At 48.4% G+C, this 27,285-nt stretch overlaps 2 protein-coding genes and 1 non-coding gene across 7 annotated transcripts in view; 1 reads left to right on the forward strand and 2 right to left on the reverse strand.

Annotated features, from left to right (window-relative positions):
• LOC105497854 (tuftelin 1) overlaps nt 1-7,918 on the reverse strand; it is a 44,630-nt gene extending 36,712 nt beyond the window's left edge. For 2 of the 5 annotated variants that reach the window (XM_011769345.3, XM_011769347.3), the window contains exon 1: nt 7,784-7,918. In XM_011769345.3, coding sequence (XP_011767647.2) covers nt 7,784-7,843 — 60 coding nt within the window. In that variant the 5' untranslated portion in view covers nt 7,844-7,918. Of the gene's footprint in view, nt 1-7,300; nt 7,435-7,783 lie in introns of those variants that run through there. The other 3 variants (XM_011769346.2, XM_011769350.3, XM_011769348.2) reach the window with 2 other exon arrangements.
• A 1,607-nt stretch (nt 7,919-9,525) lies between these two features.
• The window catches only part of LOC105497853 (cingulin), a 28,456-nt gene continuing 10,696 nt past the window's right edge, over nt 9,526-27,285 (reverse strand). The window contains exons 6-21 of the mRNA XM_011769342.2: nt 24,818-24,945; nt 24,010-24,142; nt 23,482-23,694; nt 22,577-22,725; nt 21,259-21,391; nt 18,550-18,759; nt 18,016-18,222; nt 17,390-17,647; nt 15,621-15,791; nt 14,059-14,220; nt 13,083-13,172; nt 12,528-12,611; nt 12,313-12,431; nt 11,863-11,971; nt 11,315-11,478; nt 9,526-10,998 (exon numbers count right to left, since the gene is read on the reverse strand). Coding sequence (XP_011767644.2) covers nt 10,857-10,998; nt 11,315-11,478; nt 11,863-11,971; nt 12,313-12,431; nt 12,528-12,611; nt 13,083-13,172; nt 14,059-14,220; nt 15,621-15,791; nt 17,390-17,647; nt 18,016-18,222; nt 18,550-18,759; nt 21,259-21,391; nt 22,577-22,725; nt 23,482-23,694; nt 24,010-24,142; nt 24,818-24,945 — 2,472 coding nt within the window. The 3' untranslated portion in view covers nt 9,526-10,856. The remainder of the gene's footprint in view (nt 10,999-11,314; nt 11,479-11,862; nt 11,972-12,312; nt 12,432-12,527; nt 12,612-13,082; nt 13,173-14,058; nt 14,221-15,620; nt 15,792-17,389; nt 17,648-18,015; nt 18,223-18,549; nt 18,760-21,258; nt 21,392-22,576; nt 22,726-23,481; nt 23,695-24,009; nt 24,143-24,817; nt 24,946-27,285) is intronic.
• Nucleotides 20,421-20,528, forward strand: LOC139360584 (small nucleolar RNA SNORA44). Its single transcript, XR_011618067.1, has one exon. It is a non-coding gene; the product is annotated as a small nucleolar RNA SNORA44 (small nucleolar RNA).

Genomic DNA, 27,285 nt, shown 5'->3' on the forward strand with positions numbered 1-27,285 from the left:
GGGCCATGCACTCCAGCCTGGTGACAGAGCGAGACTCCGTGTCAAAAAAAAAAAACCTCCAAGAAAAATATGAACAGTTAGCCCCTTGTAACAATGGCACCCAAGTGATCAGGATGAAGGATGCCCCACAAAGTCAAAGAAGAGAGCCGGATGGGATAGGTGGGTGCCTACCCTCTCCTTGAGTGAGGCTCGCACCCGACTCAGCTCATCAGTCTCAGGTACATGGTCCTGCCTTCTGCAGTGCTGCCTAAGCCAGAGATGGCCCTTTGTGGAATAGGACACAAAGATTCACTCCCTTTCTTCCTCCCCATATTAGCCAACAAAACAGGAGTTTGCTTTTTATGTGGCTGCCTACCCAGAGGCATGGGCTGGACAGGCACTATGTAGAGGGCTGACCAGGGTTACTGTGAGGTGAAATGAGAAAAAGGATTTGAGGTGGCACCCTACATGAGGCAGCCCTTCTCATTACTTGGAGCCTTAACAAAGGAAAACAATGGGGCCGAGCAGTGACTGTGTGTCCGTAGAGGGAAGTGAGCTCCTGAACCAGCTCTGAAGGAGACACCCACTTGCTGAGCCAGTCTCTCTCTAGGACACCTACCTAGCGACCAGCAAACCTGGAATGAAAGGGCAAGTTCCTCAGTGCCCCCTCTGCATCAAAGGGAGTGACTCTGCCCTCTCTAGGCTCTGACTACCTGCTTAGTGATTTTTGCTTCTGTGCCCCCAGACCCAAGAAAACTATGTCCCTTTTCTTCCTTCCTTCCTCATCCCCTTCCTTCCCTATATTCTCTCCTCTGCTTCCTGCCTCTGCTGGCCAGGCTTAAATCTGGGCCACAAGCCTTCCTGGCACATACCTATTTCCGCAACTGAACCTTTCCAACCCCTGGAAAACAAAGGTATTTCATAAGACTCTGCACCTTGACCCAAAGAGGCATGCGCCATAATTACTAGCAGGCAAGGAAGCTCATCCCACCTCTCTGAGCACACGTGTCTGGAACCGAAACCATCTGGGTGCACACCCCCCTCCACCCTGGAGAACTATGGGCAAATGTTAGCGCCAAATGCCTGATGATGAGGTAACTCTCCTCGCTCAGAGGAGATCCTTCCTTCTCTGGCAAAGCCCAGCATTCCCCAAATTCCTGGCAGGCTTGTTGACATCAGCTGCAATGCTCCTGAAAGTAAGAACCTGGCAATAAATGGGAGAGATGGGATGGTGTGAGGAGAAATTTATGGGCTGAGTGTAGGGCAAGTTTCATGAGTAGAAGGAACAGGCAGCCACCAAACTTGAAAGGCTCCTCTGCCCAGCAGTTTCCCCTACACTCAGATGTCACAGAACCAGCACTTCCATGTTTTAGAATACATTCATTCCTCTGGAGTAAGCAGCAATGGCTCCAGATGAATCCTCTTTTAAAATGCAAATATTCTGACCCAGCAATTCCACTCCTAGGTATTCCTCTCCAAGAGAAATGAAAATATATTTCCACACAAAAACTTGTACACCAAAGTTCGTAGCAGCATTATACAGAATAGCCAAAAAGCAGAAAGAACCCAAATGTCCACCAACATTTATCCATGACGAACACTGTTGTAATACATCTAAATAATGGAATATTATTCAGCCATAAAAAGGAATGAAGTACTGATTCACATTACAACATGGATGAATCTTGAAAACATCATTCTAATAAAAGAAGCCGGTCACAAAGGATCATATACCAATGATTACATTCATATGAAATATCCAGAACAGGTAAATCCACAGGGAAAAAAAGTAGACTGGTGGCTGCCTAGGGCTGAGGGAGGTTGGGGGGAAATGGGGAGTGACTGCTAATGGATCAGGATTTCTTTATAAGGTAAGGAAAATGTTCTAAAATTGATTTATTGATGATTGCACAACTCTGTGAATATACTAAAAACCAATGAATTATATACTTTAAATGGGGTACATGAATTATATCTCAATAAAGCTGTTCATAAAAAATTATATGAAGCTCATGGTAAGGCTTCAAAAAATCACAGTTCTAGTTTAAAAAATAAGAGAGTGAGGCTCTGGAAAGACTTGGTATTAAACTACTTGAGCTTCTGAGGTCCTAAAGGAATGTCACCTATTCCGTGATAAAGACAAGTCTTCAGATTGCAGCTGATAAAAAAAAATTCTGAGTCCACCCAGGTGTTGAGAGAACCTCTCTGGACAAGATAAATCCAAAAAAAGAAAAAGAGAGAGAGAGGATAAAAAAATGCAAATATTCTAAGGAAAGATAAAACTTATATATTACTTAAAGAAACCAGAGCAGCAGGGGACACCAGCTGCCTTGGTCATGAGGTCTAAAAAAGAAGAGGAAAGATGCCCAGAGAGAGATGCCAAAATATGAACCCTGACCCACTGCCAGTGTAAGATCAGTACTGGCTGAGTCAGGACTAGCAAAGGTTACTCAGGTTTTCACCCTGGCTCTATCTGTAGGCCCTCCTCTCACCCCTGGGACCCTCCACTGGTTGAGGAACCTGGATCATCAAGAAAACGAGAAAGAAACAGGAAAAAACAAAAGTCAGCATAATGAGGAGGAGCAAACCTTGCCCAAACCAGAGAGTTCCCAGACTCTTCCTCCATCCCTTGGCTGGTTGCTTAAAGGAGGTTAAAATAGTCTAGTCCAAGCCAGTAGAAATAGAAAATAATAGCTAACATCTGAGTACTTACCACATGCCAGGCACTGTGCTTCATATTTTATATGTATTATCCAATTTAATCCTCACAACTACCTTATGAGAAGGGTGCAATTATTATCCCAGTTTTACAAGTGAGAAAACTGAAAACGAAAAAATTAAGTAATTTGCCTAAGTGAGCTTGGGCAAAGCAGACATCAAAGCCTGATAAGAGCCCACCTTAGTCAGATTCCCACAGCCATGCTCTTTTGTGTTTGTTTGTTTGAGTCGGAGTTTCACTCTTACTGCCCAGGCTGCAGTGCAATGGCGTGATCTCGGCTTACGGCAACCTCCACCTCCCGGGTTCAAGCGATTCTCCTGCCTCAGCCTCCCAAGTAGCTGGGATTATAGGCATGCACCACCACACCCCACTAATTTTGTATTTTTAGTAGAGATGGGGTTTTGCCATGTTGGTCAGGCTGGTCTCGAACTCCTGATCTCAGGTGATCCACCTGTCTCAGCCTCCCAAAGTGCTGGGATTACAGATGTGAGCCACCGAGCTCAGCCCAGAGCCATGCTCTTGATCACAATGCTATTAACAGAAACTATAGTTTATTACATTAACAAAATTGTAATATAATTACACTGGGAGGATGGGAAGAAAGCATGTGAGGGGTGGGATTTTAGATTTTCCTATAATTCCATCAACAGATGTCTAAAACTGATAAATCAAGAAAAATCACGGCAAGCATATTATTGAGAAACATGGAGGTAAACACAAAACAGCTAAGAGTAGAAAATGGTTACTTCCATGGAGCAGAACTTGGAATAGGGGACTGCTATTTTCTTTTAAAAGCCTTTTGATATTATTAGATCTTTTAAAATCACACATATATATTCCTTCGATAAAAAGTGATTTTAGAGACCGGGCATGGTGGCTCATGCCTGCAATCCCCGCACTTTGGAAGGCCAAGGCAGGAAGATCATTTGAGGTCAGGAGTTTGAGACCAGCCTGGCCAACATGATGAAACCCCATCTCTAGCAAAAATACAAAAATTAGCTGGGCATGGTGGCCCATGCCTGTAATCCCAGCTACTCAGGAGGCTGAGGCAGAAGAATTGCTTGAACCCAGGAGATGGAGGGATGCAGTGAGCCAAGACTGTGCCACTGCACCCCAGCCTGAGTGACAGAGGGAGACTCCATCCCCCCACCCCCCGCAAAGAAAAGATGATTTAAGGTCAGGCGCAGTGGTGCACACCTGTAATCCCAGCACCTAGGGAGGCCGAGGCAGGAAGATTACTTGAAACCAGGAGTTCAAGACTAGCCTGGGCAACACAGTGAGAACCCATATCACGAAAAATGAAAAATTAGCTAGATATGTTGGGTATGCCTGTGGTCCTAGCTACTTGGGAGGCTGAGGTGGAAGGATCCCTTGAGTCCAGGATTTCAAGGCTGCAGTGAGCAGTGATCACATAACTGCACTCCAGCCTGGGCAACAGAGTAAAACCCTGTCTCAAAAAAAAAAAAAAAAAAAAAGTGACTTAAAGACAGATGGAAAGAAGGAAGGAAAAGAGGGAAGGAGGGAAATGAAATCAGAGATCATCCATGGTAAAGTCTAATGTCATAGACATCCGTTCTTTGGCCACACAGCTTTCATTCCCCTCCACTGATAACATTTGGGTCTTTGGAGAATCTCCTTCCATCACTATAATCTGGGGGGCCTATCAATCAAGGAACCCTGTCCCGCTCTGGACAACTGGGGGCCAAGGGACAATGGCACTTTCTCCCTCGAATCTTGAGCATAATGGCACAAAGACCTAAAACAGCTGGAACCAATTCACCAATAGTAGTAAGCCTCCGTTGTTCCACTTACCCAGGCCCCAGAACATCCTTGGTTAGGGCTTTTTAAGCTTTCCCTTAAATTCTGTGAACTGCTTCATTTCCTTCTAATAATTTCCTCATCTGCTTAGTTTAGCTGGAGTCATTCTCTGTTGTTTATAACCAAAGGAAGTTAATAGAAATACCTAGCAAAAAGGAGTTTGGTGTTTATTTGTTCTTTTATTTGCCAATATAACTTTTTACTACAGTGGCTTGCAAAACTTTTCAATCTCAAAAACATATTTCACATCAAGACCCAGTAAACAAACATGCTCATATATAATACACACACACACACATATATACACAACTGAAATAAAAGTTCTACCAAAAATGTCTATCCTCACTAACACTCTAAGAGTGTTAATTCTATTTCTTTTTTAATGCTGGTCTGACCTACTAAGTCGATCTCAGACCCACTAGTGGTTATGGTCTGCAGTTCTGAAAAACACTGGCTCCTTGTACCTGCTGCATCTGCCTCCAACAATAAAAACATCCCAGAGAGTGTACTGGCCGTGTGTCCATGTCCACATGTGATACACTAAGGCACACAGCCTGGCTAGTGGGGAAATACCAACAAAGTCCCAGGGCCCTCACTCACACTAGGATCTCTAATCAGGTCAACTCTCTACACTCTGACTCCGGAAGAAACATCTGTTCATTTATTTATTTACTCACTTTGCACATGCATTGAGCACCCATTCAGTGGTGTGAACATATGACAGATTCCTGGGGGTTGTCCAGAGCCATAAATTCTGTCTGCAAGTTGGCTCAGAGAAGAGGAATGCAGGACAAGGCCTGTGTCCTGACTGTTCACCATCTCCTCCCCTCCCTTAAGGGCCCAGGAATGTCTCCAAGACCAGATCTGGACAATGATTACTTCATTCCCAGCTTTGGAGTAAAATAAGTCTCAAGTTCAGCCCAGAAAAAAGGAATAAAAGGGAATTTCTTTTTCTCCCTTGCTCTAGAGGTCTCTGGTTAGCTTCAAACTAACCCATGACTGGAGACCATCTGAATTCCTTGTCCACTATTTTCTCTTAATAATTTTTTCTGCCCCACCAAATAGCAAAAACATCAAGAAAGAGTGCCAGATGTAGTGGCTCACGCCTGTAATCCCAAGCCTTTGGGAGGCCAAGGTGGGCAGACTGCTTGAGCCCAGGAGTTCAAGACTAGCCTGGGCAACATGGTGAAATTCCATCTCTACCAAAAAAAAAAAAAATTTAGGTGTGGTGGCACGCGCCTATAGTCTCAGCTACTTAGGGAGGCTGAGGTAGAAGGATCTATTGAACCCAGGAGGTGGAGGTTGCAGTGAGCTGAGATCGTGCCATAGCACTCCAGCCTGGGGAACAGAGCAAGGCCCTGTCGAAGGAAGGAAGGAAGGAAGGAAGGAAGGAAGGAAGGAAGGAAGGAAGGAAGGAAGGAAGGAAGGGAGGGAGGGAGGGAGGTAGGGAGGGAGGGAGGGAGGGAGGGAGGGAGGGAGGGAGGGAGGAAGGGAAAAGAGGAAAGAAACGAAAGGAAGAAAGAAAAAAATAGTAGAGGTTAATGATTCATTAACGCTGCTAGTGCCAACTTGGTCTTAGACTTCTTTCTGGATCTCTTTTCTATATAGCAAGTAAGCAAAAAGCAGCCCAAACATCCCTCTCCTTTATTTAACTCATGCCCTTTTTCCTCAACTATTCCAAAAGAGAGAGCAAGAGCATGGAAGAGAAGCCACAGGTGGTGTGCACCTGAAGTCCCACCTACTCAGGAGGCTGAGGCAGAAGGATTGCTTGAAGCCAGGAGTTCAAGGCTGTGGTGTGCTATGATTGCACCCGTGAAGAGCCACTGTACTGCAGCTCCTGCAACATAGCAGGACCCTCATCGCTTAAAAACAAAGAGCATGGAGTAGGACTTGTGGCTGACACATAATGGATGGATTTCTTCCATCTCTTCAGAGTCTCATAGCTGGGGATGTGGCAGGCTACAGACGAATGGGGTTTGGGCAACTGGGGTTGGCCAATAGCAACATCTGTATTTTAATGTGGCAAAAACACTCATAGCCTGGACAGAAGTGGAGAGGGGACTGGGAACAAAACTAAATGACCAACTGTATTCTAAACCTGAAATGAGTTTGAAGAAGAGCCATAATCTAGCTGCAGTTGGGTTAGCTCTACCTCAAGAGCAGGATGAGGCAGGCAGAGGGTAACAGAATCAGATGTGGGAGGGGGGAATGATACACAAGTTCCCCATCACCTTAGTTTTCATTTCACTCCCACCCACAATAGCTTGGAAACTGATGAAATAGTACACACCTAATCTGGCTTAAGTTCCCCAACAGAGCCTAGAAACAGCCACAAATTACCCTCCTCAGCCTCTGGAGAGGAAAAACCATATGGTCAGCTAGCGTGGGGAGAACAGTGACTGGGAGCCAGAGAAAGAGGAGGGCGGGGTAGACTAGCCTGCACTGGAGAAAACCCCCTTTCTCCGCAACCCTCTCTCCGTCCAGAAGCCCTCGCTTGGGTCACTTCCCTCCCCTTCCTCCACTATCCCTGGGCCTGGCGGCTGGAGACGGAAGCAAAACTAACACACCATCCCAGGAAGTTATCGGGAGGCAGATAGAGGAAGGAAAACAGGAGAACTACAAGGGGGAAGAAGGAGAAATCCAAGACGAGAGGTGACCCCCGGGCGGAAAGCCCTATCCCTCTTAGCGAAAGGTAGAGTCCCTAGCCAATCTCGGAATAGTTTGAGTCCTACCGTCCCCCACTTGCCCCCCACCCTCCAGTGCAAGCCCTGTAATTTACTCTACCCTTTTTCTTGTTACTGATCATCCAAAGCACCATGATGAAATTCTTTGGAGGGCCTCTGAGGTCACCAGGACCCTCGACCCACGGGAAAGCCTAAGCCTCCTCGGCAGGACACAATGTCCAAAGGCTCTCAGGGACCCAGTCCCTTGAGCTCATTCTCTTATGACCCAATCTGGCTGCCCACAAGACGCCTCAGACCCGCGGCCCAAGCACGGGCTCGCAGGCGCCGAGTCCCAGGCAGGAGCCGCAGGGTCCTAGCAAAGGGCAGGGACGCCCCGAACCCTCCAGCCTCAAACGAGTCTTCACCCAGCGACTCCCACTGCCGGTCGCAGGCAAAAGAATAAAAAGAGAGAAGCGCCGCGCAGGGCTGACCGCGCAAGCCGGGCACCAGGTGATGTCAGCGAACTCGGCGTGGGGCAAGGAAGGGGCGGACTTAGAAACCGGGAATACAAAACGGGGAAGACGGCGAGGGTGCTTTTTCTTACCGCCGCCTGGTCCTCTGGGTGCACGTCCACCAGGGTACACCAGTTCCGCGTCCCGTTCATCTTCCCCCGGGGTCGCAGCACACACGCCACCTCTTCACCCGGCTGTCCGGCTCCAACTGCGCGGGCGCGCGCGGAACCGCCCCCTTGTATAGGCTCATCAGAGGCAGGGCTGAAGATAGGCCACGCCCCCAGTTCACGGTTTCGCCGAGAACGAGCGATAGGCGAGGAGGTGAGGTGGGCGGGGCCAAGGGGTCTGGGATATGCCCCATCCGTGCTCGCCCGGATTTACACAAAGGTGGGGCTTGGGAGAGACATGGGGCTGCTTTAACTGAACAGCTTTATCTAGAGTATGTGGTTGCACTTCAACATTCTTCATTAATCTTGTCGCCTTCCATCTCCAAGATCAGTGTTGATCAGAGGGAATCACCCTGCCTGCTCCTAGAGGATGAGGAGTTGGAACCTGCAAAAGCTTCCTTCCATACATGCTCCTCTCCCTATACGTAAACCAGCTTGTAGGCTTTGTAGAGCTGAGTAAACCTTTCCTCCACCGCAGAAAGGCGGGCACCAAGGGCCAGCTCACTCAGACTGGCCTAAGCCAGTCTGGCAGGTGCACTTCCTTGGCAAGAGGCCCAGGAGGCCCAGTCAGCTAGGCTCTGGGTGGGGCTTGTTTGCTTGTTTTGCAGAAGCTCTTTTACTGACGCTGCCCTTATATGGTTGGGAGAGGCGGGACACATTGCCTTAAAAGGAATTTGTGTTCGTGAGAAAGGATGAGCCTTGACTTCTCCAGTTGCATTTTCTCCCCAAGCCTAGGCTGGGATCTTGAGGGCCTAGAAGAGAGGGTTGGCCAAGCAGGACCCTGGAGCATCCTCCCCGCCCAGCTGCTCTTGGCAGATGGCTGCTTCACTTGGCTATGGTCCACACAGACAGCAGACAGAATACTTCAGGAGGAGGTCTGACCCACTCCTGAGTGGATAGTACCCCTATACCTGGCAATAGGCTCTAGAGAAGGGCCAGCTCCCTCTTCAAGGCAACACTAGGGCAGGAACAGCAGAAATGTCCCTACCTCCCAGTTAGGGACTGGGTTCTATGCCAGTTAGGAATGAATGGGGATTTTTCTACCTGGGAAGTGAATGCTGGGGTTATCACTATGACCCAAGGGAATAAAACCCGGTTCTGGTCTGTCCTATTCTAACCCTCAAAAAGGCATTTACTGCTGGCCGGGCACAGTGGCTTATGCCTGTAATCCCAGCACTTTGGGAGGCCGAGGTGGGCAGATCACAAGGTCAGGAGTTTGAGACCAGCCTTACCAACACGGAAAAACTCCATCTCTACTAAAAATACAAAAATTAGCTGGGTGTGGAGGCATGTGCCTGTAATCCCAGCTACTCAGGAGGCCGAGGCAGGAGAATTGCTTGAACCCGGGAGACAGCGGTTGCAGTGAGCCAAGATCGTGCCATTACACTCCAGCCTGGGCGACAGAGTGAGACTCAGTCTCAAAAAAAAAAAAAAAAAAAAAGGCATTTACTGTCCTTGCTCTTCCCAGAATGTTGTTCAGGAGAGAATGGGGCTGCCATAAACATCTCCAGGTTTCCTAGGTCCCACCTGCTCTGTTATAAAGGGCCTCTGAAAAGCAAGGTGAAGAAAACTCTAGCTTTGGCCCCTAAACTGTACAGTTAATATGACTTCAAAAAACCTGGACCTCCAAATAAGCCAAGAAAAAGAATGAGAAGACAAATCAAGGATTTCAATATAAATGTATAATTTTAATATTTAATTTAAGATAAAACCAAGGCTGGACTGGATTGGAAAAGAATGTCCAATTTGCAGAAGAATATAGGATTTTTTTTTAATCACGACATTACAAGTCATTCGTGAAAACAGCCTTCCTCCTCCCACCGGCTCCCTATACAACCTGCTTAGGGAATATGAGACGTGAATCATCCCCTTACCTATTCCCTACCAGGACTTGGTTCTCCCCAAAATCCAAAGGAGAAATAAATGTCTTCCATTGTCTCTTCCCATTTTTACAGTCAGCTTCTAACCCCTGAATCAGGGCCAAGCACCTCAGAAAATGAGGGTCCCTTGGTTCTTTTATCGAAGTTGGGTACATCTGGTCAGAGAAGCCCTAAGGAAGGCAACAGGGACTGACACCTTTACTTTTGGAACTTCTGCAGACAGTTGTCAGGGCTCCCAGGTGCAACCACCTTATAACCATATCCACAGTCACAGAGGAGGGAGAAGAGGATGGATGGAAACCCTGAGCAGGACCAGACCCCCGCCACTTTATCATGACCCTACCAAAGTCCCTCTCCCAGCGGCTCATTGGCAGAGAAACCCCCAATAGCTCTCTCAATCAATCACTGGGGCAGCAGGGAAGGCTGAGGGCCCTGGCTGGGGAAAAGCTGGTCTTTGGAGAGGTATGAATGTGCAGATATAAAAGGCAAGAAGAGCATCCTTATCTCCTTACCCTGGCTAAGGCACTGAGAGGAAAAATGCAAGGTAGGAATGGCGAAGAGGGGAAAGGAAGAAGACAAAAATATAGGAACTGGAAGGATATGGGGACTACCACATGGGCCCCATACTTGTGCAAAGAAATGGGTAGAGCCATGCCTGCATGTCCGTTACCCATAACATTCCCCTCACTCTGCTCTAGAGTGGAAGGAAAATGAGTTGCAGGAATCCAGGGAGCACATTAACATAGGGTATTTCCCTGAGCCTTAGGATTAAGGGCTAAAAAATAAAGCTTTGTACACATGGCAATTTCTATCCCTTCCTATCCTGCTCAGTCCCCATCAGCCTAATGCTGACCATCCTTCCACTATGAGAGAGATGAGGGAGGTGTCGGCACTTGAAGGGCTCAGTTGGCTTGAAATATCCACTTCTACAGTGGAAAGTCCATCTATCAGCTTATTGCTGATGTGTTTTTTTTATCACCATCATTCAGACCCCTCCCTTTCTTAGGTCTGAATAATTGGGTCACCCATAGGAATGTGGAATCCAGGGTGGGCAGAGCAGAGCAGCACTTGCTGGGATAGGCCTTGAGCCTGGTTGCTGGGCCCTTGAGGACCACGAGCTAACAGGAGCTGGTCTGTAGGTTGCTCTCCGTAAGCAGTGATGCAATGGATGAGGGATCGTAGACACTGTCGAATTCCTCATCTGAGCTCAGCCCTTCATGTTTGAGAGCTGACTCAGCAGCTGAGCGGGAAGCTTTGCGCCTGACTCAGAGAGAAGAATAATGGTTAGGGAGGGGAAAAAAGAAATATTGAGACAGCCACCCTTTTTGTGCAAAAGAAATCCCAATTCTTCTAAGGCCTAAAGTTTACTCACAAAATCCCCAACTAATCAGATTTGGGGAGATGAGGTACAGAATAGTCGCTGAGATACTAAGAAATAAATATACTAGCTTCCGACCAGAAACAAGTGACTACACAGTCCCATCTTAGAGATTCTCCTCCTTATCCAGCACAGGAGAGACCATTCCCTCCCTGCTCTAGTGTCCCTATGGAGCAAGGGCAAAAGGGCAGCCCATACCAGGAGTCCTTCTCCAGAGACTTGATCCGGGCCTGGAGCTGTTCATTGACCTCATGCTGCTCCTCCAGCTCGCGCTGGGCCTTCTTCCTCAGGCCATCCAGTCGCTCAATTTCCTCTTCTGCTTCATCCACCTGACGCTTCAAAGCCTTCACCCTCAGGCTTAGCTGGGCAGGATACCAAGTCCACACATTGGAATAGCATCTACTACCATGGCCTGGGACCCTCCCCCTTAACAATCTTGACAAGGGATAATTGCCGCTGGAAAAATGTGGCCTTGGGCAAGTTCCTTAACCTCACAGGGTTGCCTTAGGGATTAAGTGTATTAACACATGTGTAATACTTACAGAACCTAGCACATCATAAGGACTCAATATATATGCTTACTACGACTTCTCTAGTCTAGTCCTTTCAATCTAATCTCTGTCCTTATACAAGGAAAGTCTATGTTTGGAAGACCTATGGGGGATAAGGGCCTCCCTTGGCTTTCAGGAAAACATATAATATATGCTTGCCCCGGGTTGCTTGGCCCCAGGGTGCCATGTCCTCACCTGGTCTTTCTGGTCATTGACATGCTGCCGCTCGTCTTCAATCTGGATGGATAGCTCTTTAACTTTCCGCTCCAGTTTTCGATTGGTAGACTGCAGAACTGTCTTCTCCCTAAGGTGAGATAGAAGAATGTCTATGAGTGACCCCATTTCTAAGGGAATCCTAACTTGGCCCCCTACTGTCCCCAAGGACTTCTCTCAGTCATGAGCCCCACCGTTAGACTGGGCAGGATCCAGGGCAGATTCAAAGAACAAGGGAGAATGCGGTCATTCACATTTCAGAATTTCTGCAACTCTCTTTGCTCTCTACCAGGAGAAAACGTTCCCTAAAGATCAGGCCAGGTTGGCCACATCTGAGGTGGAAGATGGAGGAGCCATAAAAGAGAAAAGCCAAGAAGGAGGGAGGAAGAAAAGGAGGGAGGGAGCGAAGGAGGAAGGATAGGCTTATGGCACCTCTCTTCAGCCTGTAGCCGTTCCTGCAACAACTGATTCTGGGACTCAAGCTGAGAGAGGCTGGCACTGGGCTTCTGGAAGCCTTCTGAGCTGGCCAACCGGGTCTTCAGGTCTTTGTTCTGAGAGAGATAGGAAGCCTCCACAGTTAGCACTCCACTGGCCACTTTACCCACCTCCTGGGGTCCATCCCTAAGAACCCTCCCCTCCCCACTCACCTGTCTCTCCAAGGAGATTTTGTCACACTCCAGGTCCTGCCGAGCAGACCTCTCCTGCAGGAGCTCTGTCCTCAGCTGATCTACCTAGTGGGGATGGGTGAGAGGACGAGACTTGGGGAGGGCTAAGGATGAACCAGCAAGCTGAACCAAGTGAGGCTGAGTCATGGGAGGATGGTCTCTGAACCCTGAATCCAAAAATTCCCAGGCAACTAAAAAAATCACAGCATATTCAAATGGGAGGAGCCAGAGAATGTAAACAGGGCCTCCTTCGTCCCACCAGGAACTAGCATCCCTTGTAAACTAAAGAAGCCCCAATTCAGGTCAGAGAGTAGCCCAGGCCACCAGGATCCCTTCCTCCACACAAATTACTGGCTTCTTTCCACCCAGGGAAACTGGTCAACCTTTCCCAAAGCAGACGAGACCCTGAAACAGACCCAGCCATGCACAGATTCGGCAGCCAGATGATGAAAGATGGGAGGGCAGAGTTGTTTTTGAGAGAACCAAGAGGTGATGTAGTCAGGGGTAAACAGAGATGAGGGATAAGGAGGGGGTTACCTGGTCCCGGCCACGATTCACCCGGTCTGTTAGCAGCTCCACAGTGTTCTTCTCCTCATCTAACTCTGCTTCCAGCCGTGAGACTTTTTCCTATGACGGAAGAACAAGTTAATTCTGTCCCAAATGCTGGACACCAGAATGCCAAACTCAGACCAGGAGCCTCTCAAACTCCAGCATTAACAGACTTTTCTCTCTTGCACATCCCCGTAACCTTTTGGTACTTGCCGGGGCCCAGAGCCACCATGGAGCCAGCGCCCTCTGCTGACCAGATGTGGCATCAAGGGCAGGTCGGGGCCATGCTCTGGTCACTTTGACAGACAGGCAAATCTACTCTTCATTGGAAAACCCTATTTCTCTAATGGGAAAACAGAGAGAAACCCAAGTACCTGGGCCAAGGCTGAGATGAAGAGACTCAGAAACTGAGGCACTGGAGGCAGTACCATGTAGAGGCTAAGAGTATATACATGGGACCAGACTGTCCAGTCTGAAAATCAGATTTACTGCTTCCTAGACCATGGACAAGTTCATCGCTCTGTGCCTCAGTTTCCCTCATCTGTAAAATGGAGAAAACAAGACTACCTACCCCACAGAGTTATTCTGAGGATTAAGTCTTAACTGCCTATCACACAGCACAATATGTTTGCTGCTGCTGTTATTATTATCAAATATAGCAAACTGAAGAATACTGCTCACTCTAAAGGGGAAACCCACTGCTCAGCTCCAGCCAACTGTTGCCATGCAGACTCAGGACAAGACACTAAGTATTACCATATCTGCCAAATACAAAAGAAACTAGAAATCCAAATTTTTAGGTGACATCTATAAATTTCTAAACATTGGCAATTGATTCAAAGTTGTTTAAAATACTGCAGCCGAACAAAACTCATCAACTGTGGGCTGTCGGTTTTGACCGCTAGTACAGAAAGTGGCTTGAAGTCCCACCCCTTTTCCACAGGTCACACCCCAGTGCCCTCACCTCGAGGCCCTTCAGCTGCCGGGCCCTGTCGTCCTGGGAGCGCTTCTTGTTCTCTGCCTCTTGCTCCAGCCCCTGCAATCGCTGGGCCAGTAGCTCTTTGTCCAGCCGGGCTGTGTCCCGCTCAGCCTGGGATGCCTGCAGGGCCTGCCGCAGCCTCTGGATCTAAGCAAGGGTAAAAATGCCACAGCTCAGTGTAGTAAAAAGGTGAAGGTTGAAGGGCAGGAGCAGTCCAGCCCAGTGGGCAGAAACATTTCATCACTGTCACTCTTTAGAATTACCAGTGGCATGGTGACAATAAAAAGCAGACTGACTTTTCATCCATTTTCTTTTCTTTTTCATTTTTTAGATGGAGTCTCATTCTGTCACCCAGGCTGGAGTACAGTGGCGCGATCTCGGCTTACTGCAATCTCCACCTCCCAGGTTCAAGTGATTATCCTGCCTCAGCCTCCCGAGTAGCTGGTACTACAGGCATGCGCCACCACGCTTGGCTAATGTTTTGTATTTTTAGTAGAGACAGGGTTTTACCGTGTTAGCCAAGAAGGTCTTGATCTCCTGACCTTGTGATCCGCCTGCCTCAGCCTCCCAAAGTGCTGGGATTACAGGCGTGAGCCACTGCACCTGCCCTCATTCATTTTCTTTATTGTTTCTGTTTTTGGTTTTTTTTTGAGACATGAAATCTCACTCTGTCGCCCAGGCTGGAGTGCAATGGCACGATCTCGGCTCACTGCAACCTCCACCTCCCAGGTTCAAGCAATTCTCCTGCCTCAGCCTCCTGAGTCGCTGGGATTACAGGCGCCCACTACGCTCGGCTAATTTTTGTATTTTTAGTAGAGATGGGGTTTCACCATGTTGGCCAGGCTGGTCTTGAACACCTGATCTCATGATCTGCCCACCTCAGCCTCCCAAAGTGCTGGGATTACAGGTGTGAGCCACCATCCCCAGCTTCTTTATTGTTTTTAAAGTCTCTACACAACTTGGAATCACCTGAGGAGTTTTTAAAAATACTGATCCTGATCCCATCCCCAGAGATGATGACTGAAGTGGTATGGAATACAGCTTGGGTGTGGAGATTTTTAAAAATCTCCCCAGGTGGCTCTAAGCCACAGAATTTGAAAATCACTGCTCTACAGACAATATATTCCTCCATGCTGCAAGTCATTAGACCTCAACCTGGGCCCCAGGGACCCTTGGTCACAGGTTCAGTTAAGAGGCAAGGATGGGGCCCGGCACAGTGGCTCACGCCTGTAATCCCAGCCCTGTGGGAGGCCAAGGCAGGCAGATCACGAGGTCAGGAGATCAAAACCATCCTGGCTAACACAGTGAAACCCTGTCTCTACTAAAAATACAAAAAAGTAGCCAGGTGTGATGGCGGGCACCTGTAGTCCCAGCTACTCAGGAGGCTGAGGCAGGAGAATGGCGTGAACCCAGGAGTCGGAGCTTGCAGTGAGCTGAGATTGCGCCACTGCACTCCAGCCTTAGCGACAGAACGAGACTCCGTCTCAAAAAAAAAAAAAAAAAAAAAGAAGCAAGGACCTTCAAACCCAAGGATATTAGGCTTCTACCTCATCCTGAAGCCGGCTCAGTCCCCCAGAGGTCTTCTCAGCCTCACTCGCCCAATCCTTGGCCTGGCGCTGGGCATCTGCCACCTCCCGCCGGGCCTTTTCCTTATAATCCTCCAGCTGGGCCTGGAGCTGCTGCAGGGCTTGCTTAGAGTCCTCCCCGATCTTCTCCAACTGAAACACAGAGAAAAGGGTCTTCAGCACTGTATATAAATGTCCCTCTCCAGGCCCAGACTCCCAAGACTCTCCCCCAAGGGTCTCCTTCCTGACAAGGTAGCCTTCTCTTGTTCTTTCCTGGACCTAGGTTCCTAGTATAGCTAATAGTTATATACAGATGTCTGGGTTCGAATCCTGGCTCTACCACTTACTAGTGACCATATGTAAGTTACTTATCTCTCTGGGTTTCCGTTCCCCAACTGTAAAATGGGATAAGAATAGTAGCTATATCACAAGGTGTTGTGAGAATTACGTTAGTTAATTATGTGAAGTTCTGTACTTACAACAGTGCCTGATACAAAGTAAGCCTTAAATGACCATTTCAGCAAACCCAAGGTGCCAATGATTATAAGACGTACAACTAAGAAAAATCTGCCAATTGAACTATAACATACCATAAGTTATAAGACACAACTCTATTTCAGAAATGATAAAATGTGCATTTTTTATTGACAAATGATAAAATGCGCACTTTAGAATTGATGTAATATATTACTTGTTTGTTCTTGTTTTACAAAAAGATTGGGAGGAGAACCTTAGCAGCAAAAGCAATTTATTTCCTTTTCTTTTTTCTTTCTTTTCTTCTTCCCCTCACCAAAATTTAAAATTCTACCAATGAAGATTTTTTTTGTTTGACAGGCTCTTGCTATATTGCAGTGGGGCAGTTATAGCCTGCTATATTGCAGGCTACAGCTCACTGCAGCCTCAACCTCCTGAGCTGAAGCAATCCTTCTACCTCAGCCTCCCGAGTAGCTGGGAATACAGATGTCTGGGTTCAAACCCTGGCTCTACCACTAATTAGCAACCATAGGCAAGTTACTTATCTTCTCTGGGTCTCAGTTCCTCACCTATAGAGAAACTGAGGCACAAGCCACCACACCTGGCTAATTTTTTTTTTTTTTTTTTAAGTAGAGACAGAGTCTTACTATGTTGCCCAAGCTGGCCAATGACAATTCTTGTATATAGGTTTTGTAGACTCCTAAGGGAGAATCCCAGGAGATGCTCTCCAAGAATGAAGACCATAAAGGAATGGGATGTGAGGGAAAGAGCAAAAACATGGAGGGGAGGTAGGAAGGATGCCCCTTCCAGAAGATTTGGTCTTGATCTTCCTAACAATGTACTTGAGGAAAGCAAACATCACACATTCTTTTTTGTTGTTCTTAAGACAGAGTGTTGCTCTGTCACCCAGGCTGGAGTGCAGTGGCATGATCTTAGCTCACTGCAACCTCCGCCTTCCAGGCTGAAGTGATTCTCCTGCATCAGCCTCCTGAGTAGCTGGGACTACAGGCACGAGCCACCACGCCTGGCTAATTTTTTATATTTTTATTAGAGACAGAGTTTTGCTGTGTTGGCCAGGCTGGTCTCAAACTCCTGACCTCAGGTATCTGCCTACCTCAGCCTCTCAAAGAGCTGGAATTACAGGCGTGAGTCACCGCACCTGGCCATAAACATCACACATTCTGACTAACCCCTCTCTCCTAACCCCCTGTCCCCTCAGGCCAGCTTCTGGATGAGCTAGGCCTCTTCCTAAAGGCCCAGAATACCCCATGCCCCACCTCCTTGTTCAGTCGGTCCACAGTCCTATCCAGCAAACGCTTCTGCTCCTCCAGCTCAGCCTTGCCTCGCCGGAGCACCTCCCGCTGCTTCCCTTCCTCCTCCAGGGCCCGGTTCAGTGTCTGCTGCTCTTGCCCCAGGCGGGCCAGCCCCCGCTGAGCCTCCTCGAGGCGTGCCTCCAGTGCCCGCTTGGCTGCTGCCAGACTCCCTTCCTCTTCCTGGGACGCATTCAGGGCCTCCTCCAGTTGCTGTTTCTCTGCCTGGGAGGTAGGGAAGCAGGGTTGGACTGAAAAAAGGCAAAACTTGGGTTCAAGTTATTTGGAGGTGGGTAGCTGGACGGGAGAAAGGAGGTATTTATGCAAATGGTGCGCAATGAAAACAGGCTCCTAGCAAAGAAATCAGGATGCACAGAGCAAGCAAAGGGTAAGAGATAAGAGACAAAAATACCAGTGCAAAGACTGGAACACTGGCGCCAAAGTATACTCCAGGAAATAGACCCAAGGTTAACAGAGGGTTTGGGGAGGCGAAACAGATGCACACTAAGAACAAAGTGAAACTGATGGCTGTTTAGCATAGGAGTATTTCACCAGGGCTGAGCAGAGAGGGCTGGGAGGGCAGAAGCACTGACCTCCAGCCGCTGCAGCTTATCCCGTAGTCGTGCCTCCACCGCTTCCCCACCATCCACCAGACCTCGAGTCTCCTTCAGCTGCTGCTCCAAACCCAGGATGCGCCGGCGGAATTCGTCATTTTCCTCCTGGGTCTCCCGAAGCGTTGTCTCCACCGCGGCCCGCCGCTGCCCCAGCACTGCTGCCTCTGCCTCGGCCACCATCTTAGCCTAAGGACGGTTTAGGGGGTGGCAGCTCAGACCCCAGTGCTTAGGGCCATTGACCAAACCCAGGAAAGCCGTCCCAAAGACCGCCCATAAGAATGAGGCTTAAAGAAAGGAGCTGCCACCAGCCAGACGCTTCCCTGAAAATCCCACCCCTACAGAGATACAGGTGTCCTCCCCCTGCCAAATCCTGGCTTCTTTGAACCACACACCTAGGACCCAGGAACTGGTCAGTACATACCCATGACAGGTAACTTTCCACACCCTCTGGCTCCTCAGCCCTCCAGACACCCTCAGCCTCCACCTCCTAAGCCCTGTGCCCACTCCCCTTGCCTTGGAAGCCTCTTCACAGTCCTGTCGCAGTTGCTGGAGGGTCTTTTGTAGCTGGAGGTTCTGTTCTTCCAGCTCCCGACCTCGATCAGCCTCAACCCTCAGGACTGCCAGCTGCTTCTCCAACTCCCGGTCCCGGTGTCGCCCAGCCACCTCCTGGCTCTGCCGTTCTGCCTGCAGTTCCTTAAGCTCCTCTTGTGTCTGGAGCAGCTCCTGGAAGGAAAGGGGAGGTGATGGGGCACCTAGAGCCAGACTAAGATACCTGAATGTGGAGAAGCTGAAACTCTCACACACTGCCAGGGGGAATGAAAAATGATGTGGCCACTTCAGAAAGTAGTTCGGCAGTTTCTCAAAAAGTTAAACACAGATTTACCACTTATATCACCAGCAATTCCACTCTTAGGTAACCCAAGAAAACTGAAAATGTGTGTTCACACAAAAACTTATACATACGTGAATGTTCATAGTAGCATTATTCATTATAGCCCAAATGTATAAACAACCCAGATGTCCATGAATTGATGACTGGACTAAACATGGTACACCCACAGAGTGGAATATTATTCAGCCATAAAAAAGGAATAAAGTACTTGGCCAGGCGCGGTGGCTCACGCCTGTAATCCCAACACTTTGGAAGGCCGAGGCGGGTGGATCACGAGGTCATGATTGAGACCATGCTGGCGAACACGGTGAAACCCCGTCTCTACTGAAAATACAAAAAAATTAGCCAGGCATGGTGGCGGGCGCCTGTAGTCCCAGCTTCTAGGGAGGCTAAGGCAGGAGAATGGTGTGAACCTGGGAGGCAGCAGAGCTTGCAGTGAGCGGAGATCACACCACTGCACTCCAGCCTGGGCAACAGAGTGAGACTCCATCTCAAAAAAAAAAAAAAAAAGGAATGAAGTACTCATACTTGCTACCACATGGACAAACCTCGAAAACACTATGCTAGGTGAAAGAAGCCAGACACTTAAGTCCATATATTATAGGATTCAATTATATGAAATATCCAGAATAGGTAAATCCAGAGTCAAAAAGTAGATTAGTGGTTGCCATTGGGTGGGGGGATGATGGTTGTACAACTTTGTTAATATAATAAAAACCACTGGGTGCCAGGCACCAGTGGCTCATGCCTGTAATCCCAGCAGTTTGGGAGGCCGAGGCAGGTGGATCACCTGAGGTCAGGAGTTCATAACCAGCCTGGCCAACATGGCAAAACCCTGTCTCTACTAAAAATACAAAAATTAGCCAGGCATGGTGGTGTGTGCCTGTAATCCCAGCTGCTTGGGAAGCTGAGGCAGGAGAATGGCTTGAACCCAGAAGGCGGAGGTTGCAGTGAGCCGAGACTGTACCACTGTACTCCAGCCTGGGTGGCACAGTGAGACTCCGTCTCAAAAAAAAAAAAAAAAAAAGAATTAGATTGTACAAAGATGACTTTTACAGCATGTAAAATACAACTCCATTTAAAAAAAACAAAAGTGAAGGGAGAGTACATGAAGGTATGACTAGTGCAACTGGTTGTTTAAACAAATACAGCTGACGCCGGGGGCAGTGGCTCACGCCTGTAATCCCAGCACTTTGGGAGGCTGAGGTGGGCGTATCACGAGGTCAGGAGATCGAGACCAACCTGGCTAACACAGTGAAACCCCGTCTTTACCAAAAATACAAAACAAAATTAGCCGGGCGTGGTGGTGGGCGCCTATGGTCCCAGCTACTCGGGAGGCTGAGGCAAGAGAATGGCGTGAGCCCGGGAGGCGGAGCTTGCAGTGAGCTGAGATCGCACCACTGCACTCCAGCCTGGGTGACACAGTGAGACTCAATCTCAAAAAAAAAAAAAAAAAAAAAAAAATATATATATATATATATATATATATATATATAACGTGGCCACGGGATCTCCAACTGCATGCAAGAGCAACCTGGAGAGACTTTGACAGAACAGGTCAGCCTAATACCTGCAGCTGCCACTCGTCTTTCCTATTGTGTGTGTGTGTGTGTGTGTGTGTGTGTGTGTGTAAAACCAAAATATGTGACACAATAAATACTGGCACAGCTCTGATTTCTTTTAAAAAGAAAATTAAAATATGAGTTCTGGTTCTAATTATTTGCTATTAGCTACTCCTGAAATTCAGAAAGTACCGTAATTAGGCTAAAGGGTTATATAATATGTAGTGAATCTTCAATACAAGACCATATACTCTGCTATTTTTCTTTTACTAATTAGTTTTGTTACATTAGTAACCAGGCCGTGCCAACACAAGCATTCCAGTCAATGTGATGATATTTCTCAATGTAAATTAATAAACTGAAATTCTAATGGTAAACATTTTTTCATAAATGTACTTAGAGACCCCTCCGAAAGACAAAGCAGCTTTTGCCATGCTGACCAAATTAGATTTCTGAGCCTGCAAAAGTCAGCCTGGAGTTTCACAAATCCACCTAAATGCTGCTACCCATGACGTCTCTTGGGAGGCAGCCAACAGCTTCTGGCTATGCCCCAACCTGGGTTCTGAGAGCACTTTCCATTAGAAACCTCTATGCTCAATGAGGAGACTGGTGCTGCTGTGTTGGAAAGAGCTCAAGCTGAGCAGGCAGGATGAGGCCTGGAAACCAAGCACACAGGAGACAGCCCCACTAGCGTGGAGGCCCTCATGGAGAGGTAAGGCAGGTGTTCATCACCCCCACCTGCCATTCTGCCCCCCAATTCCCAAATACCTTCTTGAGCACCTCAACCTGGCGAGTATCTCCAGCACTAGCTCGGGCCTGTTCTAATTCCCTCTGCAAGACCTCTATCTTCTCTCCAAGCTCCTCTTCCACCTCCTCCTTCTCCATTCGCAGCTGCAGGAGTCTGAGCCGGACAAGGTGAAATAAAGGGGAAAGGGAACAGAGTAAGGCCACATGCCTGGGGGAGGTTAGCATGACAATAAAAGCCACCTCTCTGGAGGCCAACACACTGGGCACCCACTCTCAAGAGGAAGGAAGGTGAACATGGAAAGGAGCAGTTTGAGAAATGGGAGAGTAAGAACATACCATGGATAGAAAGGAAGTGGGCCAGGCATAGTGGCTCATGCCTGTAATCCCAGCACTTTGGAAGGCCAAGGCAGATGGATCACTTGAGCCCAGGAGTTCAAGACCAGCCTAGGCAACATAATGAAACCCTGTCTCTACAAAAAATACAAAAATTAGCTGGGTGTGGTGGTGCATGCCTATAGTCCCACCTATTCAGGAGGCTGAGGTGGGAGGATGGCTTGAGCCCAGGAGGTGGAGGTCGCAGTGAGCCCAGACTGTGCCACTGCACTCCAGCCTGGGCAACAGAGCAAGACCCTATCTCAAAAAGAAGAAGAAAGGGACTGGGTGCAGTGGCTCACACCTGTAATCCCAGAGTTTAGGGAGGCTGAGGTAGGCGGATCACGAAGTCAGGAGTTCAAGACCAGCCTGGCCAACATGGTGAAACCTCGTCTCTACTAAAAATACAAAAACTTCAGGCCTAGTGGCAGGCGCCTATAATCCCAGCAACTCGGGAGGCTGAGGCAGGAGAATCGCTTGAACCCAGGAGGCAGAGGTTGCAGTGAGCCGAGACCGCACCACTGCACTCCAGCCTGGGCAACAGAGTGTGACTCCATCTCAAAAAAGAAAAAAAAAAAAGGCAAAAGGGGGCCAGGCGCAGTGGCTCACACCTGTAATTCCAGCACTTTGGGAGGCCAAGGTGGACAGATCCCCTGAGGTCAGGAGTTCAAGACTGCCCTGGCCATGGTGAAACCCCATCTCTACTAAAAATACAAAAATTAGCCGGGCGTAGTGGCGTGAGCCTGTAATCCCACCTATTTGGGAGGCTGAGGCAGGAGAATCACTTGAACCCAGGAGGCAGAGGTTGCAGTGAGCCAAGATCGTGCCATTGCACTCCAGCCTGGGCAACAAGAGCAAAACTCTGTCCCAAAAAAATAAATTAATTAAAATTAAAATTAAAAATTAAAAAAGAGAAAGGAAGTGGCATATGAATCATGGGTATTTCTGAGAGGGCCAATGTCCTTACTCCTGCTTGGTGGCTCTAAGATCCTCCTTATTCTTCTGGAACATACTCTGCCAATGCCCTGTCTCCTCTGAAGTCTCCTCCAGCTCCCTCTGCAGCCCTCGCACAAGGGCTGACATCTTCTGCCTCTCGGCCTCCAGCACTGCATGGTCCTAGAGAAGGGGAGAGTTGGACACCAGACGGCTCAGAGGGAAGAGGTCACTTCAAATCAAAGTGTGAGTGTGTACAAGGAAAGGCTTAGACCCAGAGGGCACCATGCCAGCTACACCCCCTGACACTCTTGTGGTACCTGGTACAATGCTAGCAGAGGTTCTCTCCTCAAGTCACAGTCCACCCCTCTATCTTCTACAGGAAACCTCCCCAGTTATTTCCCCTTGGGGTTTTTTATTTTTAGGGGGACAGAGTCTCGCTCTGCCGCCCAGGCTGAAGTGCAATGGCATGATCTCGGCTCACTGCAACCTCCGCCTCCTGGGTTCAAGCGATTCTCCTGCCTTAGCCTCCCAAGTAGCTAGGACTACAAGTACGCATCACTACACCCAGCTAAGTTTTTGTATTTTTGGTAGAGATGGGCTTTCTCCATGTTGCCCAGGCTGGTCTCTAACTTCCTGAGCTCAAGCAATCCACCTGCCTCGGCCTCCCAAAGTGCTGGGATTACAGGCGTGAGCTACTGCGCCCAGTCCCCCTTGGGACTTTTGTCACACAACCTCATGGTACTTCTGGCCTATACTCCCTCCCTCTGCCCTTATAGTTTTCCTGGCCAAGGTTTTCAGCAGATCTCACATGTGTCCTTTAGAGCGAGAGGGGGAGTTCCCAGTTGGAACCATGAAAAGTCCAAAAGTCCAAGATCCCAAGGCAGCCTTGTCCCCCAGCAGTGCCTTCCTCTCTCAGACCCTGCTCTTGTCACATGCCTGGGTTGCATCTTGCATGCTCCTGCGGAGCTGCTCTGTGTCTCGCTGGTACTGCTGCCGGACATGCTCCACCTCCTGGTCACGGGAGGCTACCTCCTCTTTCAGGGCCCCCTTCAGGGCTGTCAATTCCCGCTCCCGCAGCCTCAGCTGCTCCTCTACCCGCTGTTTTCCCTCCAAGACCTCTTCCAGAAGTTCCCGGGTCTCTAACAGGTCCTGGAGAAAGTAAAGGAAGAAGTACAGGTGTGACCACATTATAATACATCTACTTATCAATTCACTGAGTCAAAAAATATTTATTGTGTTAGGCACAGTACCAGGTGCTCTAGTACCGGTACTAGAGCCCAGAATGATAGGTTTCCTTTATCCTAACTCTAGTCCCAACCCACCACTGAATCTGCCTGAAAGCACACTGAGTACCTGTAATCAGCCAACCACTCCTCATACTTTGGGGAAACCATGGATGAGCAGACTTGAGGATGCTCCAGCTGAGAAAAAACAGATGCTGGGGCATATGACCCCAGACCCTACCTTCAGTAACACCTCCTTAGCAGGCTCAGGACCCTGGACCTGTTTCAGCTTGTTCTGCAGCTCCATCACCTGGGCCTCCAGCCCATGTCGTAAACCTTCACCCTGGTCCAAGAGGCGCTTCATGTTCTGGAGCCTAATAATAGATAACATTATTGCACGCTATGTGTCAGGCAGTTTTCTAAACACATCATATATTTTAATTCATATTTATTAATGCATTTAAACTTCCTGCCTTCAAATCTTGATGAGGCCTCCCCTGATTTTTGCAACCTGCCCCCCTACAACCTGACCCTCCTGACCTGCCTTACCCTGTTGTATCTACTGCCTTCTCATGTGTTACAAATTTACTTGCATAATATGTTTGTTTACTGTCTGTTCCCTCTCAGTAGAAACTAAGCTTCTGGAGAGCGAGCCCTTCATCTGTAGGGTTCACTGATGTGCCTTGGGAACCTAGATTAATGCCTGTCACAGCATTCTTGATGAAACATCTGCTGAATGGATGACTGAATCCTTACAGTGATCCTGTGAGGTAGGTACTATTATTAACTCTATTTTATAGTTTAAGAATCTGAGACAGAGGCAAACCCAGGTAGCTTAACTCAAAATCATGCACTACCACCATTATTGATAAAGAAGGTAGAGAGAAAGGCCCTATCCTGTCCTTAAACCAACACTGCTCCTTTCAGCTTCCGGAGATTTCCTTCTGTCTCCTTCAACCCTAGGGGCAAAGAGGGAGTGGCCTCTAAACCTGGCCTACGACCCCAAGCAGCCCCCCAGCAGCCCAAAGTGCGCCATCAGCTGCACTCACTCCTTGTTGCTCTGCTGGGCCTCCCCCTTCCTTCTTTCCAGCAGCTCCTGCAGTCGGCTGCACTCTTCTGTTTTCTCCTCCAGCTGCCGCTCCAGCCCAACTCGTGATGGCTCTAGCTTCTGCCGCCTCTGAAAAAGGGAATGAGAGTACAGCAGATGGAGGGTAGGGAAAGCCTCTCAGACTCAGAATAATGGGAATGTATGTCTAACACTCATTAGACACTTGCTGTACGATAGACACTGTACTTAGGACCTTATGTGTATTATCCACATTTAATCCTCATAACTAGCCTTGGTACTTATGATGATGTAAAATATGTCCACAAATTATCTGACATTTCTTTCGAAAGATACAGCCAGCTGGGTGCGGTGGCTCACGACTATAATCCCAACACTTTGGGAGGCCTAGGCTGGTCAATCACCTGAGGTTGGGAGTTTGAGATCAGCCTGACCAACATGGAGAAACCCCGTGTCTACTAAAAATACAAAATTAGCCGGGCGAGGTGGCACATGCCTGTAATCCCAGCTACTCCGGAGGCTGAGGCAGGAGAATTGCTTGAACCTAGAAGGTCAAAGTTGCAGTGAGCCGAGATCACACCATTGCACTCCAGCCTGGGCAACAAGAGCAAAACTCCATCTCAAAAAAAACAAAACAAACAAAACAAAACAAAAAAAGATAAAGCCTAATTCTGTTTGCCTCAAGCACGGGCTTGACTTAGGGGCTTCCTTCTAACAAACGGTAAAAGGAGGACGTGATGAGTAAATTCTGAAGTTAGGTCATAAAAAGGCATTGCAGCTTTTCTCTTGGATCCCTCACTCTGGGAAAAAGTAGCTGTTATATTATGAGGATACTCAAAAGCAGCTCTAGGAGGAAGGCCAAACAGCCAGGAACTGAGGTCAACAACCAACAGCCATTTGATTAAGCCAGGTTTTTCTGTTTTGTTTTGTTTTGTTTGTTTTTGGTGTTCTGTTTTGTTTTGTTTTGAGACGGAGTTTCGCTCTTGTTGCCCAGACTGGAGTGCAATGGCGAGATCTTGGCTCACCGCAACCTCCACCTCCTGGGTTCAAGTGATTCTCGTGCCTCAGCCTCCTAAGTAGCTGGGATTACAGACATGCGCCACCTTACCTGGCTAATTTTTGTATTATTAGAGACAGGATTTCTCCATGTTGGTCAGGCTGGTCTCAAACTCCTGACCTCAGGTAACCCATCCACCTCGGCCTCCCAAAGTGCTGGCATTACAAGCATGAGTCACAGCGCCCAGCCTGTTTTTTTGTTTGTTTGTTTGTTTTTGAGATGGAGTCTCACTCCATTGCCCAAACTGGAGCGCAGCGGCACAATCTCAGCTCACTGCAACCTCTGCCTCCCAGGTTCAAACAATTCTCCCTGCCTCAGGCTCCCAAGTAGCAGAGATTATAGATGCCTGCCACCACGCCTGACTAATTTTTGTATTTTCAGTAGAGACAGGGCTTCACCATGTTGGCCAGGTTGGTCTTGAACTCCTGACCTCAGGTGATCCACCCACCTCGGCCTCCCAAAGGGTTGGGATTACGGGCGTGAGCCACTGCACCCAGCCAATTAAGCTGGTTTTGTTTGTTTCATTCATTTATATTTTTTTGAGACAGGGTCTTGCTCTGGCACCCAGGCTGGAGTGCAGCAGTGCAATCCTAGCTTAGTGCAGTGTTAACCTCCTGGGCTCGAGCAATCCTCCCACTTCAGCCTCCCAAGTAGCTGGAACTACAGGTGCATGCCATCACATTTGGTTAATTTTTTTTATTTTTTGTAGAGGCAGGGTCTCACTATGTTGCCCAGGCTTGTCTCAAACTCCTGGGCTCAAGTGGTCCTCCCAACTTGCCCCTCCAAAGTGCTGGGATTATTGGCGTAAGCCAACATGCCTGGCCCTGAGTAAGCCGTTTTAGAAGCAGATCCTCCAATTTACTTCTTTTGGCCACAGCCAGAAGCTGGACTGGAACCTTATAACAGACTCAGAGCCACAATTACTCTGTTAAGCTGATCCCAGATTCTTGGTCCTCAGACACTGGGAAATGCTTTTTTTTTTTTTTTTTTTTGAGACGGAGTTTCGCTCTTGTTGCTCAGGCTGGAGTGCAATGGCGCCATCTCGACTCACCACAACCTCTGCCTCCCGGGTTCAAGCAATTCTCCTGCCTCAGCCTCCCAAGTAGCTGGGATTACAGGCATGTGCCACCACGCTGGGCTAATTTTGTATTTTTAGTAGAGACAGGGTTTCTCCATGCTGGTCAGGCTGGTCTCAAATTCCCAATCTCAGGTGAACTGCCTGCCTCGGCCTCCCAGAGGATTACATGTGTAAGCCACCGCGCCCAGCCAGAAAATGTTTGTTTTAAGCTGCTGAGTTTTGGGTAATTTGTTACACAGCAATAGTTAATTAATATAGTACTATCGGCCGGGCGCGGTGGCTCACGCCTATAATCCCAGCACTTTGGGAGGCCGAG

Source organism: Macaca nemestrina, chromosome 1 (genome assembly GCF_043159975.1).
Source record: "Macaca nemestrina isolate mMacNem1 chromosome 1, mMacNem.hap1, whole genome shotgun sequence".
In the NCBI taxonomy this organism is placed as follows: Eukaryota; Metazoa; Chordata; class Mammalia; order Primates; family Cercopithecidae; genus Macaca; species Macaca nemestrina.